The sequence below is a fragment of the Salvelinus fontinalis genome, chromosome 25 (assembly GCF_029448725.1).
Source record: "Salvelinus fontinalis isolate EN_2023a chromosome 25, ASM2944872v1, whole genome shotgun sequence".
Classification (NCBI taxonomy): Eukaryota; Metazoa; Chordata; class Actinopteri; order Salmoniformes; family Salmonidae; genus Salvelinus; species Salvelinus fontinalis.
Genome location: NC_074689.1, coordinates 38,585,065 through 38,605,907, shown reverse-complemented (window position 1 = coordinate 38,605,907; position 20,843 = coordinate 38,585,065). Strand labels below are relative to the sequence as shown.

Sequence of the window (20,843 nt, the reverse complement as noted above, 5' to 3'; positions counted from 1 at the left end):
AGTTGGCACTATACATTAGAGCAGGTAGCGTTCTCCTGGCATCCGCCAAACCCAGATTCGTCCGTCGGACTGACAGAGTTTTACACCCCCCCACCCCCACCACCTGGCCGACGCCATTCTGAAGCTTGTGTGCGGCTGCTCGGCCACGGAAACCCATTTCGTGAATCTCCCGACGAACAGTTATTCTGCTGACGTTGCTTCCAGAGGCAGTTCGGAACTCGATAGTGAGTGTTGCAACCGAGAACAGACACATTTTTTTTTACTGCTTTGATGTTTGTAGAGAACCACAGGGTGTTGTCCAGGGACACGCAAAGGCTCATTGCACTCTGGAAGGGCGACATTGTGGAGTTGCCAACGGTGACGGAGAGGTCTTGGAGCGGACAGGCCTTCCCCTGGAGGAAGAACAGCTCCGTCTGATTGGTGGTTGAGCTTGAGGTGGTGGGTCGGCCTCCAAGCTGAGATATCTGCCAGGCACGCAGAGATGCGTGTCGCCACCTGGGTGTCAGAAGGGGGGAAGGAGAAAAGTAGTTGAGTGTCATCGGCATAGCAGTGATAGGAGAGACCATGTGAGGATATGACAGAGCCGAGTGACTTGGTATATAGAGAGAAGAGGAGAGGTCCATCCTCATAGCAGTAATAGGGGAAACCATGTGAGGATATGACGGAGCCTAGTGACTTGGTGTATAGAAAGAAGAGGAGCGGGCCTAGACCTGAACCCTGGGGGACACTAATAGTGAGAGCACATGGTGCAGACTCAGATCCTATCTACGTCACCTGGTAGGAGAGACCTGCCAGGTAGGATGCAATCCAAGAGTGTTTCAGAGCCTGAGACACCCACCCCTGAGAGGGTAGAGAGGAGGATCTGATAGAGTCTGAGACACCCAGCCCTGAGAGGAGGATCTGATAGAGCCTGAGACACCCATCCCTGAGAGGATGGAGAGGAGGATCTGATAGAGTCTGAGACTCCCAGCCCTGAGAGGAGGATCTGATAGAGCCTGAGACACCCAGCCCTGAGAGGGTGGAGAGGAGGATCTGATAGAGTCTGAGACACCCAGCCCTGAGAGGAGGATCTGATAGAGCCTGAGACACCCAGCCCTGAGAGGATGGAGAGGAGGATCTGATAGAGTCTGAGACACCCAGCCCTGAGAGGGAGGAGAGGAGGATCTGATAGAGCCTGAGATTCCCAGCCCTGAGAGGGTGGAGAGGAGGACCTGATAGAGCCTGAGACTCCCAGCCCTGAGAGGGTGGAGAGGAGGATCTGATATAGCCTGAGATGTCCAGCCCTGAGAGGGTGGAGAGGAGGATCTGATAGAGCCTAAGACACCCAGCCCTGAGAGGGTGGAGAGGAGCCAGAGCCTGAGACACCCAGCCCTGAGAGGGTGGAGAAGAGGATCTGATAGAGCCTGAGATGTCCAGCCCTGAGAGGGTGGAGAGGAGGATCTGATGGTTCACGCTGTCGAAGGCAGTGGATAGGTCTAGGAGGATGAGAACCGAGGAGGGAGAGTCAGCTTTGGCAGTGCGGAGAGCCTCCTTGACACAGAAAAGAGCAGTCTCGGTTGAATGACCCCTTTAAAGCCTGACTGGTTAGGATCAAGAAGATTGTTTCTGAGAGAGATAACGAGAGAGTTGATCAGAGACAGCACACTCAAGTGTTTTGGAAAGAAAAGAAAGAAGGGATACAGGTCTGTAGTTTATGGACGTCGGATGAGTCAAGGGTTAGTGTTGGTTTCTTCTTGAGGAGGCCAGCAACTCGGGCCATTTTGAAGTCAGAGGGGACGCAGCCAGTTGTCAGGGATGAGTTGATGAGGGAAGTGAGGAATGGGAGAAGGGTGGAGAGGTTGGAGTCGAGCGGGCAGGTTGTCGGGCGGCCAGACCTCACTACTCGGAAGAGGTCAAGGTGTAGAGTGGTTCAGTGTAGCGAAGACCCGTGGTTGTCAGTGTGTGTATGTTAAGCACGATGAAAGATGGTATAAATGTTCCTCTTCATATGAGCTGCCAGTCTGTTGGCAGGAGTTGTTCGTTAACGCCGACTGTGTTATTCCTGCTCTGCGTGATGAGCTTATATTATACTGTGACGCTGATAGATGTCTGTTCCTCCGTCTGAATGTACATAGACACACAGTGATAATAGAAAATAGTACAAATAAAGAAAAACCCTTGAATGAGTAGGTGTGTCCAAACTTTTGACTGGTACTGTATATTATTCTATGGTATATTATATTACAGTTAGGGCAGCAGGTAGTCTAGTGGTCAAGAGACGTAGGGCAGCAGTTAGCCTAGCGGTTAAGAGACACAGTTAGGGCAGCAGTTAGCCTAGCGGTTAAAAGACACAGTTAGGGCAGCAGGTAGCCTAGCGGTTAAGAGACGTAGGGCAGCAGGTAGCCTAGCGGTTAAGAGACGTAGGGCAGCAGGTAGCCTAGCGGTTAAGAGACGTAGGGCAGCAGGTAGCCTAGCGGTTAAGAGACACATTTTTTTTTTTTTTTTTTTTTTTGGGGGGGGGGTGGATCAGCTTAATATTGCGGAAAGAATGTTGCTTCCAATGTAATTGTCTGCATCATTTCCAATCCCCCATATTTTTTGGGGTAAATATATATATCCATTCACGTATGCATACATATACACATATATACATACACATACCTACATAGACATATATACTTTTTTTAAAGAGTATACCTTTATTATTATTCCCCGCAAACCCTACCACCGATCCACCAATTGGAGTAAACTGATAAACATTTCTGTTTTTACCTTCAATTTATACATCTTACACACATTTTACAGACACAGTCTACTTTATAATAGTTCTCTCTTGTTTGTTCTTAGTCCTTCCTCTATTTCTGTTGTCCATCCAGTTTGATTTCCACTTGTAACTGTGCTATTTCACAAAAGCTCCGCACCTATACACATTTCACAGATCCCGTATGCCCTACATTGTTTATCTTGTTATTAGTCCCACCCTTCAGCTCCACTCAACCTTTCCCATCTATCTTCCAACATCATCCATTTCGGATTTTTATTTGCCATATATTTTTCAACTGTGCTGTGATGCTTCACAAAATATTTGAATCTTCCTATTCTCATAGCTTCCACGGATTGTAAATTAAAAATGAAAAATTTTGCTAAAATAATTATTATATTATTGATTGATTGACTATGGCTTTTCAAATCCCCCAGTATTGCTATCTGTAGCGTTAGTTCTACGCAAATGTTGCAATTCTTCAACCATTCCTGGACCTGTGACCAAAGTGTGGTTAAGAGACACAGTTAGGGCAGCGGGTAGCCTAGTGGTTAAGAGACACAGTTAGGGCAGCGGGTAGCCTAGTAGTTAAGAGACACAGTTAGGGCAGCAGGTAGCCTAGCGGTTAAGAGACACAGTTAGGGCAGCAGGTAGCCTAGCGGTTAAGAGACACAGTTATGGCAGCAGGTAGCCTAGTGGTTAAGAGACACAGTTAGGGCAGCAGGTAGCCTAGTGGTTAAGAGACACAGTTAGGGCAGCAGGTAGCCTAGCGGTTAAGAGACACAGTTAGGGCAGCAGGTAGCCTAGCGGTTAAGAGACACAGTTAGGGCAGCAGGTAGCCTAGCGGTTAAGAGACACAGTTAGGGCAGCAGGTAGCCTAGCGGTTAAGAGACACAGTTTGGGCAGCAGGTAGCCTAGCGGTTAAGAGACGCAGTTAAGCCAGCAGGTAGCCTAGTGGTTAAGAGACACAGTTAGGGCAGCAGTTAGCCTAGCGGTTAAGAGACACAGTTAGGGCAGCAAGTAGCCTAGCGGTTAAGAGACACAGTTATGGCAGGAGGTAGCCTAGCGGTTAAGAGACACAGTTAGGGCAGCAGGTAGCCTAGCGGTTAAGAGACACAGTTAGGGCAGCAGATAGCCTAGCGGTTAAGAGACACAGTTAGGGCAGCAGGTAGCCTAGTGGTTAAGAGACACAGTTAGGGTAGCAGTTAGCCTAGCGGTTAAGAGACACAGTTAGGGCAGCAAGTAGCCTAGCGGTTAAGAGACACAGTTAGGGCAGCAGGTAGCCTAGCGGTTAAGAGACACAGTTAGGGCAGCAGGTAGCCTAGCAGTTAAGAGACACAGTTATGGCAGGAGGTAGCCTAGCGGTTAAGAGACACAGTTAGGGCAGCAGGTAGCCTAGCGGTTAAGAGACACAGTTAGGGCAGCAGGTAGCCTAGCGGTTAAGAACCGTTAGGGCAGCAGGTAGCCTAGCAGTTAAGAGACACAGTTAGGGCAGCAGGTAGCCTAGCGGTTAAGAGACACAGTTATGGCAGGAGGTAGCCTAGCGGTTAAGAGACACAGTTAGGGCAGCAGGTAGCCTAGCGGTTAAGAACCGTTAGGGCAGCAGGTAGCCTAGCGGTTAAGAGACACAGTTAGGGCAGCAGGTAGCCTAGCGGTTAAGAGACACAGTTAGGGCAGCAGGTAGCCTAGCGGTTAAGAGACACAGTTATGGCAGGAGGTAGCCTAGCGGTTAAGAGACACAGTTAGGGCAGCAGGTAGCCTAGCGGTTAAGAGACACAGTTAGGGCAGCAGGTAGCCTAGCGGTTAAGAGACACAGTTATGGCAGGAGGTAGCCTAGCAGTTAAGAGACACAGTTATGGCAGGAGGTAGCCTAGCGGTTAAGAGAGTTGGGCCAGTAAACGAAAGATCTCTGGTTTGAATCACTGAGCAGACAATGTGAAAAATCTGCCGATGTGCCCTTGAACAAGGTACTTAACCCTAATTGCTTCTGTAAGTCGCTCTGGAGAAGAGTGTCTGCTAAATTACCCAAAAATTGTGAGAAAGAAATATGTAGCCGTCCCTCAGACGTACGCACACACACCAGTACTTCCTGTAACTCTGATTGGTTTTAGGTTCCTCTTGTTAAGGCTCTTCATCCCACATTAAGGTCAGCAGGAGTTAGAGAATAAACCATCAGAACCATGTGTGTGTTGGAGCGTGTGTGTGTGTGTGTGTGTGTGTGTGTGTGTGTGTGTGTGTGTGTGTGTGTGTGTGTGTGTGTGTGTGTGTGTGTGTGTGTGTGTGTGTGTGTGTGTGTGTGTGTGTGTCCGTTGGCGTGGAAACATGCCCCAGGATTAGCATGAAGCGAGCTGGCATCTGTGGCTGAAACAAAAGCTCTATTACTATAATACTGTATTACTGTACTACTGTATTATTATACTACTGTATTACTATACTACTGTATTACTGTACTAGTGTATTATTATACTACTGTATTACTATACTACTGTATTACTGTACTACTGTATTACTATACTACTGTATTACTATACTACTATACTACTGTATTATTATACTACTGTATTACTATACTACTGTATTACCATACTACTATATTATTATACTACTATACTACTGTATTATTATACTACTGTATTACTATACTACTGTATTACTATACTACTGTATTACCATACTACAATATTATTATACTACTGTATTACTATACTACTGTATTACTGTACTACTGTATTACTATACTACTATATTATTATACTACTGTATTACTATACTACTGTATTACCATACTACTATATTATTATACTACTGTATTATTATACTACTATATTATTATACTACTGTATTATTATACTACTGTATTACTGTACTACTGTATTACTATACTACTGTATTATTATACTACTGTATTACTGAACTACTGTATTACTATACTACTGTATTACTATACTACTGTATTGCCATACTACTATATTATTATACTACTGTATTATTATACTACTGTATTACTATACTACTGTATTACTATACTACTGTATTACTATACTACTGTATTACTATACTACTGTATTATTATACTACTGTATTACTATACTACTGTATTATTATACTACTATACTACTGTATTACTATACTACTATATTATTAGACTGCTGTATTACCATACTACTATATTATTATACTACTATACTACTGTATTATTATACTACTGTATTACTATACTACTATATTACCATACTACTATAGTATTATACTACCATACTACTGTATTACTATACTACTGTATTACTATACTACTATATTATTATACTATTATATTACTATACTACTGTTGTACTATACTACTATATTATTATACTACTATGCTACTGTATTACTATACTACTATATTATTAGACTACTGTATTACCATACTACTATATTATTATACTACTATACTACTGTATTATTATACTACTGTATTACTATACTACTATATTACCATACTACTATATTATTATACTACTATACTACTGTATTATTATACTACTGTATTACTATACTACTGTATTACCATACTACTGTATTACCATACTACTATATTACTGTACTACTATATTACTGTACTACTATATTACTATACTACTGTATTACTATACTACTGTATTATTATACTACTGTATTACCATACTACTATATTACTGTACTACTATATTACTATACTACTGTATTACCATACTACTGTATTACCATACTACTGTATTATTATACTACTGTATTACCATACTACTATATTATTATACTACTATACTACTGTATTATTATACTACTGTATTACCATACTAATGTATTACCATACTACTATATTATTATACTACTATACTACTGTATTACCATACTACTGTATTACCATACTACTATACTACTGTATTACCATACTACTATATTATTATACTACTATACTACTGTATTACCATACTACTGTATTACCATACTACTATACAACTGTATTACTATACTACTGTATTACCATACTACTGTATTACCATACTACTATATTATTATACTACTATACTGCTGTATTACCATACTACTGTATTATTATACTACTGTATTATTATACTACTGTATTATTATACTATTATACTACTGTATTACCATACTACTGTATTGTTATACTACTATACTACTGTATTACCATACTACTGTATTATTATACTACTATACTACTGTATTACCATACTACTATATTACTGTACTACTATATTACTATACTACTGTATTACCATACTACTGTATTACCATACTACTGTATTATTATACTACTGTATTATTATACTATTATACTACTGTATTATTATACTACTGTATTATTATACTACTATACTACTGTATTATTATACTACTGTATTACCATACTACTCTATTACCATACTACTGTATTATTATACTACTGTATTACTATACTACTGTATTATTATACTATTATACTACTGTATTACCATACTACTGTATTATTATACTACTGTATTACTGTACTACTGTATTACTATACTACTGTATTATTATACTACTGTATTACTGAACTACTGTATTGCTATACTACTGTATTACTATACTACTGTATTACCATACTACTATATTATTATACTACTGTATTATTATACTACTGTATTACTATACTACTGTATTACTATACTACTATATTGCTATACTACTTTACTGTACTATGTTAATATACTACCATATTACTATACTACTATATTACTATACTACTTTAATGTACTATGTTACTATACTACTGTATTACTAGGAGGATGAAGAGTGCAGAGAATGATAGAGGAAGAGAGAGGTTGGAATAGAAGCACAGAGAATAGAGAGAGAAGAGAGAGGTTGGAATAGAAGCACAGAGAATAGAGAGAGAAGAGAGAGGTTGGAATAGAAGCATAGAGAATAGAGAGAGAAGAGAGAGGTTGGAATAGAAGCATAGAGAATAGAGAGAGAAGAGAGAGGTTGGAATAGAAGCATAGAGAATAGAGAGAGAAGAGAGAGGTTGGAATAGAAGCATAGAGAAGAGAGAGATGATAGTCTTCTAGGGCAGTAATGACATAATAAAATAAATCCATTTTCTCCCCGGTCCCTAAATGTCTGCTGCGTGAGAGAAGCAGAGATGATAGTCTTCTAGGGCAGTAATGACATAATAAAATAAATCCATTTTCTCCCCGGTCCCTACATGTCTGCTGTGTGAGAGAAGCAGAGATGATAGTCTTCTAGGGCAGTAATGACATAATAAAATAAATAAATTTTCTCCCCGGTCCCTAAATGTCTGCTGCGTGAGAGAAGCAGAGAGGATAGTCTTCTAGGGCAGTAATGACATTTAGGGACCGGGGAGAAAATTGATTTATTTTATTATGTCATTACTGCCCTAGAAGACTATCATCTCTGCTTCTCTCACGCAGCAGACATTTAGGGACCGGGGAGAAAATGCAATGCCTCAACAACAACAACAAAAACAAAAACATACATTTTCAAAATGTTCAAATGACATCAGTTTGACCGGTTTTAAGGAAATTTAAATCGGTGGTAGTGACCCAACATGTTTTCTGATAAGATTTAATTTCGGCTCGGATGCATATTTTATGACGCTGATAAAGATAACACCTTTAGAGACGGTCCAGAACAGGTATTCATTCTCGTAAAATGATGAAATAAATAGATAATATTTTCCACTTCTATTCCCGAGTCAAAATGTACATTTGGTGTTTAGTTTTAGTGCAAGAAATACTTAGTTCTGCAGGAGTTAATATTATATGAGGCTATATGAGAGGTTATAAACCTACAGGTAATATTATATTAGACTATAGGAGAGGTTATAAACCTATGTGAGAGGTTATAAACCTACAGTTAATATTATATTAGACTATATGAGAGGTTATAAACCTACAGGTAATATTATATTAGACTATATGAGAGGTTATAAACCTACAGGTAATATTATATTAGACTATATGAGAGGTTAAAAACCTATATGAGAGGTTATAAACCTATATGAGAGGTTATAAACCTATATGAGAGGTTATAAACCTATATGAGAGGTTATAAACCTATATGAGAGGTTATAAACCTACAGTTAATATTATATTAGACTATATGAGAGGTTATAAACCTACAGGTAATATTATATTAGACTATATGAGAGGTTAAAAACCTATGTGAGAGGTTATAAACCTACAGTTAATATTATATTAGACTATATGAGAGGTTATAAACCTACAGTTAATATTATATTAGACTATATGAGAGGTTATAAACCTACAGGTAATATTATATTAGACTATATGAGAGGTTAAAAACCTATGTGAGAGGTTATAAACCTACAGTTAATATTATATTAGACTATATGAGAGGTTATAAACCTACAGTTAATATTATATTAGACTATATGAGAGGTTATAAACCTACAGTTAATATTATATTATACTATATGAGAGGTTATAAACCTACAGTTAATATTATATTAGACTCTATGAGAGGTTATAAACCTACAGGTAATATTATATTAGACTATATGAGAGGTTATAAACCTACAGTTAATATTATATTAGACTATATGAGAGGTTATAAACCTACAGGTAATATTATATTAAACTCTATGAGAGGTTATAAACCTACAGTTAATATTATATTAGACTCTATGAGAGGTTATAAACCTACAGGTAATATTATATTAGACTATATGAGAGGTTATAAACCTACAGTTAATATATTAGACTATATGAGAGGTTATAAACCTACAGTTAATATTATATTAGACTTAATGAGAGGTTACAAACCTACAGTTAATATTATGTTAGAATATATGAGAGGTTATAAACCTACAGTTAATATTATATTAGACTTAATGAGAGGTTATAAACCTACAGGTAATATTATATTAGACTCTATGAGAGGTTATAAACCTACAGGTAATATTATATTAGACTCTTTGAGATGTTATAAACCTATAGTTAATATTATATTAGACTCTATGAGAGGTTATAAACCTACAGGTAATATTATATTAGACTATATGAGAGGTTATAAACCTACAGTTAATATTATATTAGACTATATGAGAGGTTATAAACCTACAGGTAATATTATATTAGACTCTGTGAGAGGTTATAAACCTATAGTTAATATTATATTAGACTCTATGAGAGGTTATAAACCTATGTGAGAGGTTATACACCTACAGGTAATATTATATTAGACTATATGAGAGGTTATAAACCTATGTGAGAGGTTATAAACCTACAGTCATTGTCCAGATTTCAGTTAACCCATCTGAACAGTCGGCTCCAGTTCCCTTGACGTGCCATTTTGCCATCCCCTGTCTTGTGACTCTCAGTTGTGTATATAGCGTCACACAGCCGGCAACACAATCCTCCTCTTTTATCGCCTTACCAAGTCTTTCCCAAACATTACTGTTCTGGTCCTACCCACCCCCACCCCCCCCCCCCCCCCATTTCACAGCTTCTTTCTTTTTGAATTCAACTCCAAAATTGTCCTTTTTTTGCCTCAGTTGATTCGACATTAACTTTTTCTGCCTAAGTCCCCCCCCCCCCCCCCCCCCCCCCACAAATAAATACATTTGGGCGATCGGTGTGTATTTGGCTATTGGTGTACGGTTATGCCCTGAAGCTCTCAGCCTCACGTACTAACGCCAGATAAAAAAATAAAGACTTGTTCACTTGTTCATGACCAGAGCCCTGGTATAAACATAGGGCTCTGGGCAAAATAGAGCACTATCGGATGCCATTTAGGACACACACCATAGTCTGTATGTTCAGATTGAGAGTGTTTATTTCAAGGGCAGTTATTCGTGGTTATTAGTAGTAGCTGAGCCTTGTATTAGAGACCCTGTATTAACAGGTTAGCGGGTTATCTTTCTGTCATGTGATCAACGCTGAGATAAACGCAGTCGGCGGAAGCCCTGTCACGTTTCCATTTAGAACGCATTTTCAAATCTAGTTCTGGAACGCGTCGTCACGTCCCAGCTGACTCTTTAACGTGTCACTCCCGTGGCACGGACGATAACACAACAGTAACCGCAACACTGACGTCACGGCCGATAACGTGGCCGTGTTATAGGAGACGTGAGTCTTAAGTCTCGCGTTACACATCACCGTGGTCAAGAGGTTCGACATGATTCAGTTCACTGTATACCTCGTATACCAAAAGACAGACCAAGTATACAGACACACATGCGCGCACATGCCAGGTACAACATTCATATCATTTTGAAACAACAGATTATGATGCCAACATAGCAACAGTTTGTCAGAGCAAAGGCAGCTTTTCAATATGGGAGCTGGTGACAGTGTGGCCCTTTGACTACATACCAGTGGTGGCCCTTTGACTACATACCAGGGGTGGCCCTTTGACTACATACCAGGGGTGGCCCTTTGACTACATACCAGGGGTGGCCCTTTGACTACATACCAGGGGTGGCCCTTTGACTACAAACCAGGGGTGGCCCTTTGACTACATACCAGGTGTGGCCCTTTGACTACATACCAGGGGTGGCCCTTTGACTACATACCAGGGGTGGCCCTTTGACTACATACCAGGGGTGGCCCTTTGACTACATACCAGGGGTGGCCCTTTGACTACATACCAGGGGTGGCCCTTTGACTACATACCAGGGGTGGCCCTTTGACTACATACCAGGGGTGGCCCTTTGACTACATACCAGGGGTGGCCCTTTGACTACATGGGATGTTATTTTGACCTTGATGATGTCAGGACATCTGAAGGTTATTTGGGATTTGCTTTGCGTACATACTGACAGGACACCACATTACATCTCATCATGGAAGACATCTTCAAAGCCGTGTCGGAGCGATGTCATTGTAACGATCGTCGTCATATTCCTCCTCCTCGGATGAGGAGGAGCATGGATCAGACCAACACGCAGCGAGGTATGTGGACATAATAATTTATTAGACAAAACGACGAAACACAAAATAACACTTTAGAAAACAAAATAACAAAACGAACTAAACAGACCTAAACTTACGAACTTACATGAAACGAAGAACACACGAACAGGAACAGACAAACCGAAAACAGTCCCGTGTGGTAACATGTACTGACACGGAAGACAACCACCCACAACAAACAATGTGAAACAACCTACCTTAATATGACTCTCAATCAGAGGAAACTCCAAACACCTGCCTCTAATTGAGAGCCATACCAGGCAACCCATTAACCCAACATAGAAAACACATAACATAGACTACCCACCCAAAACTCACGCCCTGACCAATTAAACACATACCAAACAACAGAAAACAGGTCAGGAACGTGACAGTCATCCTGAGGTCTGGACGCTGCTGCTTCTGTTCTCCTAAAATGGAGAAACTATTCCCTGATTCTGACCCGAGTTAAGCATGCGTAAATGGAACGTAAAGTCCCTTTTTATGGACTTTTCTCTCTATGTATTCTGACCTTTGAACTTAAGCATGAGAATAGCATGATATTCCCCCACTATTAGTTTGGGGTGAAGATGGAATAAATGAAGGTGTGGTGTCTGGTGGTGTGTCTATAGATACTCTGTATTCGTAGCCTTGACTTTAAGTTCCTCTTAATCCCACCACCGTTACGTTGCGTTGAAACAATAAGGTCTATCAACCTGTCGGTTTCAAGTGGAACACCGTCAGACCTATTGATCAGAGCTATTGATCAGAGCTATTGATCAGAGCTATTGATCAGAGCTATTGAACAAAGCTATTGAACAGAGCTATTGATCAGAGCTATTGAACAGAGCTATTGATCAGAGCTATTGATCAGAGCTATTGATCAGAGCTATTGAACAGAACTATTGATCAGCGCTATTGAACAGAGCTATGGATATGAGCTATTGATCAGAGCTATTGATCAGAGCTATTGATCAGAGCTATTGATCAGAGCTATTGATCAAAGCTGGGTAAATGAGTAATCTGTTTGGATCAGGGGATTGTAAATATGTCACGTTCCTGACCTGACCTGTTTTCCTCATCCCAGGAGGAGGAATTAGACGAACGTTACAAAATATAGCATCTCTGTGCTAGTGATGGCTGTTTAACAGTCTGGTGGCCTTGAGATGGAAGCTGTTTTTCAGTCTCTTGATGTTTAGTTTGTCTGGAAGCAAGACGTCGGTGTCCGTGACATGGCTGGTTTTCTTTTTGTAGTCGGCGATTACCTGTAGACCCTGTCACATAGATCTCGTGTCTGAGCCGTTTAATTGCGACTCCACTTTGTCTCTATACTGACATGTCGTTTGTTTGATTGCCTTGCGGACGGAATAACTACACTGTTTGTATTCGGCCATATTCCCAGTCGTCTTTCCATGGTTAAATGCAGTGGTTCGCGCTTTCAGTTTTGCTCGAATGCTGCCATAAATCCACGGTTTCTGGTTGGGGAAGGTTTTAATAGTCACAGTGGGAACAACATCTCCCCTTCCTTACAGACAGCAACAACATTAATGCTGAGTTAGCTATAGTCAACTTGCGAAATAACTGCTACAAGTTTTGTATTGAATATAGTTAGTCTGTTGTTTGTCATTATTTTCCACCTGCTGCTGAAATGTTGCGCTCTCTCTCCTTGGGCCAGCTCACACAGCACACACAGCTAACACAGCTAACACAGCTAACACAGCACACACAGCTAACACAGCTAACACAGCACACACAGCTCACACAGCTAACACAGCTAACACAGCACACACAGCTAACACAGCTAACACAGCACACACAGCTCACACAGCTAACACAGCACACACAGCTCACACAGCTCACACAGCACACACAGCACACACAGCTAACACAGCACACACAGCTCACACAGCACACACAGCTCACACAGCTAACACAGCACACACAGCTAACACAGCTAACACAGCACACACAGCACACACAGCTCACACAGCTCACACAGCACACACAGTACACACAGCTAACACAGCACACACAGCTCACACAGCTAACACAGCACACACAGCTAACACAGCTAACACAGCACACACAGCACACACAGCTCACACAGCACACACAGTACACACAGCTAACACAGCTCACACAGCACACACAGCTCACACAGCTCACACAGCACACACAGCTCACACAGCTAACACAGCACACACAGCTCACACAGCTAACACAGCGCACACAGCTCACACAGCTCACACAGCACACACAGCTCACACAGCTAACACAGCACACACAGCTCACACAGCTAACACAGCGCACACAGCTAACACAGCACACACAGCACCCACAGCTAACACAGCACCCACAGCACACACAGCACACACAGCTAACACAGCACACACAGCTCACACAGCTAACACAGCACACACAGCTAACACAGCACACACAGCTAACACAGCACACACAGCACACACAGCTAACACAGCACACACAGCTCACACAGCACACACAGCTAACACAGCACACACAGCTAACACAGCACACACAGCTAACACATCTCACACAGCTCACACAGCTAACACAGCTAACACAGCACACACAGCTAACAGCACACACAGCTAACACAGCTCGCACAGCACACACAGCTAACACAGCTCACACAGCACACACAGCTAACACAGCTCACACAGCACACACAGCACACACAGCTAACACAACACACACAGCACACACAGCTAACACAACACACACAGCTCACACAGCTCACACATCACACACAGCTCACACAGCTAACACAGCACACACAGCTCACACAGCTAACACAGCGCACACAGCTAACACAGCACACACAGCACCCACAGCTAACACAGCACCCACAGCACACACAGCACACACAGCTAACACAGCACACACAGCTCACACAGCTAACACAGCACACACAGCTAACACAGCACACACAGCTAACACAGCACACACAGCACACACAGCTAACACAGCACACACAGCTCACACAGCACACACAGCTAACACAGCACACACAGCTAACACAGCACACACAGCTAACACATCTCACACAGCTCACACAGCTAACACAGCTAACACAGCACACACAGCTAACAGCACACACAGCTAACACAGCTCGCACAGCACACACAGCTAACACAGCTCACACAGCACACACAGCTAACACAGCTCACACAGCACACACAGCACACACAGCTAACACAACACACACAGCACACACAGCTAACACAACACACACAGCTCACACAGCTCACACATCACACACAGCTCACACAGCTAACACAGCACACACAGCACACACAGCTAACACAGCACACACAGCTAACACAGCTAACACAGCACACACAGCTAACACAGCTAACACAGCTAACACAGCTAACACAGCTAACACAGCTAACACAGCTAACACAGCACACACAGCTAACACAGCTAACACAGACGCTGAAGGGTCATTGATATGTGTTGATAATATTCTAAAGTGTGCCTTCATGAATTACCCCTTTAAAAAAAAAAAAAAAAATTACAATGTTATTTGACAGCATGCGCATTCAGGCTGGCGCATTTTCAATCTGCGCAATCTGGAACAGCCTATTGTCACGCACAGATTCACCGACTAGCGGCCAATAAATTTGATCAAAGCAGAATCAGGAAGTGAACGCCCACTCTGCTATTCAGATCCCGCCTTCATTCCTCTTTGATCAACCCTTTTTTTTTGCCTCAGTCTGTTAGCTGGGAAAGCATATCAACTCATGTAGAAATACCACTATGATAAAATCATCCACAGCTAATTACGATGAGTTTGCGAGATAAGATAAAAATATTAGGCTGGGTATCAGTCAAGACCCGATGAGAAGTCTGATGATGTGTGCCCTAGCCTACCATGCAAAGGCACTATGGATTCATTTTCCCTGGTTGACACAGACTTGCTCAGGGAAGTGACATCACAACTTAAGTCTTCTACCTGCCTTCTTGATCCTATCCCTCCACCACCTTCTATAAAACTGTTTTTAATGGCACATCTGATGAAGTGCAAGCTATTGTTAATCACTTCCTGTCTCAAAAGGCATTTTCCCCACTGCACTATAAAGTGCTCTGGTGAAACCTCTTCTGAAGGAAAGTCATCTAGATTCTTCTAGTTCTTAGCAATTTTCACCCTTCAACCTTCCATTCTTAAGCAGAATTCTGGAGAAATTGGTGCTCAAACAGCAAAATAATTGTTTACGTGCACACTGTATTTTTGAAAAATTCCAATCTGGATTTCGTACCCACCACAGCAAAGAGACAGCCTTAGTTAAAGTGGTAAATGATCCTAAAGCCAACGCAGATGCCAAACAGCTCTCTGTCCTTGTAATCTTAGATTTAAGTGCTGCCTTCAACACTGTTGACCGTGACGTCCTTCTGGACAGACTGGAGAGGTGGGGTGTCCTTCTGGACAGACTGGAGAGGTGGGGTGTCCTTCTGGACAGACTGGAGAGGTGGGGTGTCCTTCTGGACAGACTGGAGAGGTGGGGTGTCCTTCTGGACAGACTGGAGAGGTGGGGTGTCCTTCTGGACAGACTGGAGAGGTGGGGTGTCCTTCTGGACAGACTGGAGAGGTGGGGTGTCCTTCTGGACAGACTGGAGAGGTGGGGTGTCCTTCTGGACAGACTGGAGAGGTGGATTGGCCTCTCCGGTCCAGGTCTAAATTGGTTTAGGACATATTAAACCGGTCGAAGGGTTTTTTGTCACCCTTGGTGAACATAACTCAGAGAAAATACATATCACATGAGGTGTTCCAAAAGGTTTGATTTTGGGTCCGGTATTGTTCAGTGTATATATGTGTTACCCCTTGGCAGCGTTATCAGAAAGCACAACATTGATTTTCACTGCTACGTACACGATACACAACTTAACATTTATGTGTCACCAGAGGATTTTAGATCCACAGATAAATCATTAGACTGGATTAGTGATTTAAATACTTGGATGGCTCACAACTTCCTCCAGATACAATAAATCAAGACAAGACTAATGAACTTATTGTTGGAGTCAAACCACACAGAGAGAGAATCTAGCCACGCATTTTAATTCACGGGAAATAAAGATAAAACACCAGGTAAAAAACCTAGGTGTTATTTTAGATTCCGAACTAAATTTCAAATCACACATTAGGAATGTGATCAAAAATAGCTTTTTACCACCTGAGGAACATTGCCAAGGTACGGCCGTTTCTCTCTCAGGCTGATACAGAGAGAGTCATCCATTCTTTTATTACAAGCAGGCTTGACTACTGTAACGCTCTCCTGTCTGGTCTACCAATGAAAGACATTGGTCAACTACAAAACATACAGAATGCTGCAGGGTACTGACCAGACCAGACGGAGAGAACACATTAAGCTAAACCCTAACCAGGACGACGCTGGGCCAATTATGCGCCGCCCTATGTGACTCCCGATCACGGCCGGTTGTGATACAGCCCGGGATCAAACCAGGGTCTGAAGTGACGCCCCTAGTACTGTGATGTAGTGCCTTAGACCGCTACACCACTCGGGAGACCAAAGCACATTGTCTTCCTTTTATGTGATTTGATTATATAAATGTTATATCTTTTAATTATTTAAAGTTTATATGTTTTATTTTATGCACTTTGAGATTATTCTAATAATAAAAATAACTTTACACATAATACAGTATTATTATTATTATTATGTGGCTTTGGATAAAATGGCACATATTATTATTCTATTACCATTAGTCAGGAGGAAGCAGAGGAGAACACACACACACACACACACACACACATCTAGTCGCTCTAACACACACTCTAGTCGCTGTGTGTGTGTGTGTGTGTGTGTGTGTGTGTGTGTGTGTGTGTGTGTGTGTGTGTGTGTGTGTGTGTGTGTGTGTGTGTGTGTGTGTGTGTGTGTGTGTGTGTGCCTATAGCTATGTATCTGTGTGTTGTTTTCACCACCAGATGAATGATTGATCAAATCAAAGATTCGTATGTGTTTTGTAACGGGGTCTCTGTTGCTGCACCCCACAACACCCTCTCATATTTCATACACATGGTTGGTTACATAGTGCATGTAACAGTGTGTTAATTGAATAAACATGAGTTGTGTCTCTGTCTGTCTCTCCTATAGGTCCTGACTATATCAAGCAGGCGTTCATGGAGCCAGTAGATCCTGCTGAAGAGAAGGAGAAGGACAACCCCACCAGCCCTGCCAAGACCCCCGGGCCCACCCCTCCCCCATCGCCCCACAGCAAGAAGAGACAGCACAGCAACAGCGTCTCTACCTCCGCCTCCCGCAAGACCAGCAAGGACGAATCATCACACAGCCGCAAGGCCAGCAAAGAGGAGAAGCCGGGCATTAAGATCAGCAAGGACGAATCATCACACAGCCGCAAGGCCAGCAAAGAGGAGAAGCCGGGCATTAAGATCAGCAAGGACGAATCATCACACAGCCGCAAGGCCAGCAAAGAGGAGAAGCCGGGCCTTAAGATCAGCAAGGACGAATCATCACACAGTCACAAGGTCAGCAAAGAGGAGAAGCCGGGCCTTAAGATCAGCAAGGACGAGCGGTCGAGCAGAAAGTTGAGTAAAGAGGAGAGGGTGTCCATCGCTGCCGAGCCTCCAAGAGCTGCTGCTCCCTCTTCCCAGATTAGATACAAGGAGGCTCCGGCCAAACCCCCCAAGGCCCCGGAGCCCGGCCCCACTAACGCACCACCTCCCCAGGTCAGATACGAGGAGGCTCCAGCTCCAGCCAAACCCCCCAAGGCCGCAGAGCCCGGCCCCACCAACGTACCAACCCCCCAGCCTGCTGCTCCACAGACGGTGGTGGGTCCTGGTAATGGAATGGGACAGCTCCACTCCCAGTATCATAGCTACTACGTCAAAGCTCCCTCCAGGGGACCCCTGCCGCCGGAACCTGAGCCTGAGGAGGACGAGGAGCCCAGTCAGCTGACCCTGGCCAGGATGGCCCCGCCAACCCCCAAACCGACGCCCAACAGCGAGCCGTGCAAACTCAGGAAGCAGGATTCGCTAAAACCAAAGAGCCTGGCAGCGACCAAGAAGGCCAGTATGGAGATGGCTGAGGGGAAGGAGGAAGAGAATGTAAGTAGAGTACAGCGTCTCATAGTGGGAGAGCTGATCTAAGATCAGTTTAGCCTTTTAGATCATTATGAATCAGATTACATGGAGAGGAGGGGGACTGATCCTAGATCATAATGAATCAGATTACATGGAGTGGAGGACCTTATCCTAGATCATAATGAATCAGATTACATGGACTGGGGGACCTGATCCTAGATCATAATGAATCAGATTACATGGAGAGGAGGGACCTGATCCTAGATCATAATGAATGAGATTACATGGAGAGGAGTGGGGAACTGATCCTAGATCATAATGAATCAGATTACATGGAGAGGAGGGACCTGATCCTAGATCATAATGAATCAGATTACATGGAGAAGAGGGGGACTAATCCTAGATCATAATGAATCAGATTACATGGAGAGGGGGGAGGCTGATCCTAGATCATAATGAATCAGATTACATGGAGAGGAGGGACCTGATCCTAGATCATAATGAATCAGATTACATGGAGAAGAGGGACCTGATCCTAGATCATAATGAACCAGATTACATGGAGAAGAGGGACCTGATCCCAGATCATAATGAATCAGATTACATGGAGAGGGGGGGACAGATCCTAGATCATAATTAATCAGATTACAAGGAGAGGGGGGAGGCTGATCCTAGATCATAATGAATCAGATTACATGGAGAGGGGGGAGGGACTGATCCTAGATCATAATGAATCAGATTACATAGACAGAAGGGGGAACTGATCCTAGATCATAATGAATCAGATTACATGGAGAGGAGGGACCTGATCCTAGATCATAATGAATCAGATTACATGGAGAGGAGGGACCTGATCCTAGATCATAATGAATCAGATTACATGGGAGAGGAGGGGGACTGATCCGAGACGCTTGATACATACAGAGAGGAGGGATAGTTATAGTTACCCATAGTTACCCCTACCTAATCACAGAGCTACCCCATAGTTACCCCTACCTAATCACAGAGCTACCCCATAGTTACCCCTACCTAATCACAGAGCTACCCCATAGTTACCCCTACCTAATCACAGAGCTACTCCATAGTTACCCGTACCTAATCACAGAGCTACCCCATAGTTACCCCTACCTAATCCCAGAGCTACCCCATAGTTACCCCTACCTAATCACAGAGCTACCCCATAGTTACCCGTACCTAATCACCAAGCTACCCCATAGTTACCCCTACCTAATCACAGAGCTACCCCATAGTTACCCCTACCTAATCACAGAGCTACCCCATAGTTACCCCTACCTAATCACAGAGCTACCCCATAGTTAAACCTACCTAATCACAGAGCTACCCCATAGTTACCCCTACCTAATCACAGAGCTACCCCATAGTTACCCCTACCTAATCACAGAGCTACCCCATAGTTACCCCTACCTAATTACCAACCTACCCCATAGTTACCCCTACCTAATCACAGAGCTACCCCATAGTTACCCCTACCTAATTACCAACCTACCCCATAGTTACCCCTACCTAATCACAGAGCTACCCCATAGTTACCCCTACCTAATCACAGAGCTACCCCATAGTTACCCCTACCTAATCACCGAGCTACCCCATAGTTACCCCTACCTAATCACAGAGCTACCCCATAGTTACCCCTACCTAATCACAGAGCTACCCCATAGTTACCCCTACCTAATCACAGAGCTACCCCATAGTTACCCCTACCTAATCACAGAGCTACCCCATAGTTAAACCTACCTAATCACAGAGCTACCCCATAGTTACCCCTACCTAATCACAGAGCTACCCCATAGTTACCCCTACCTAATCACAGAACTACCCCATAGTTACCCCTACCTAATTACCAACCTACCCCATAGTTACCCCTACCTAATCACAGAGCTACCCCATAGTTACCCCTACCTAATTACCAACCTACCCCATAGTTACCCCTACCTAATCACAGAGCTACCCCATAGTTACCCCTACCTAATCACAGAGCTACCCCATAGTTACCCCTACCTAATTACAGAGCTACCCCATAGTTACCCCTACCTAATCACAGAGCTACCCCATAGTTACC

General features: G+C 42.9%; 1 protein-coding gene across 5 annotated transcripts in view; it reads left to right on the top strand.

Annotated features, from left to right (window-relative positions):
• LOC129823266 (junctophilin-1-like) overlaps positions 1 to 20,843 on the top strand; it is a 115,634-nt gene that overhangs the window by 88,677 nt on the left and 6,114 nt on the right. For 4 of the 5 annotated variants that reach the window (XR_008754619.1, XM_055882185.1, XM_055882184.1 and 1 more), the window contains one exon: positions 17,817 to 18,787. Coding sequence is in view for 4 of the 5 variants with exons in the window: in XM_055882185.1 (XP_055738160.1) it covers positions 17,817 to 18,787 (971 nt within the window). In the remaining variant the exon portion in view is untranslated. Of the gene's footprint in view, positions 1 to 17,816; positions 18,788 to 20,843 lie in introns of those variants that run through there. The other variant, XM_055882186.1, reaches the window with a different exon arrangement.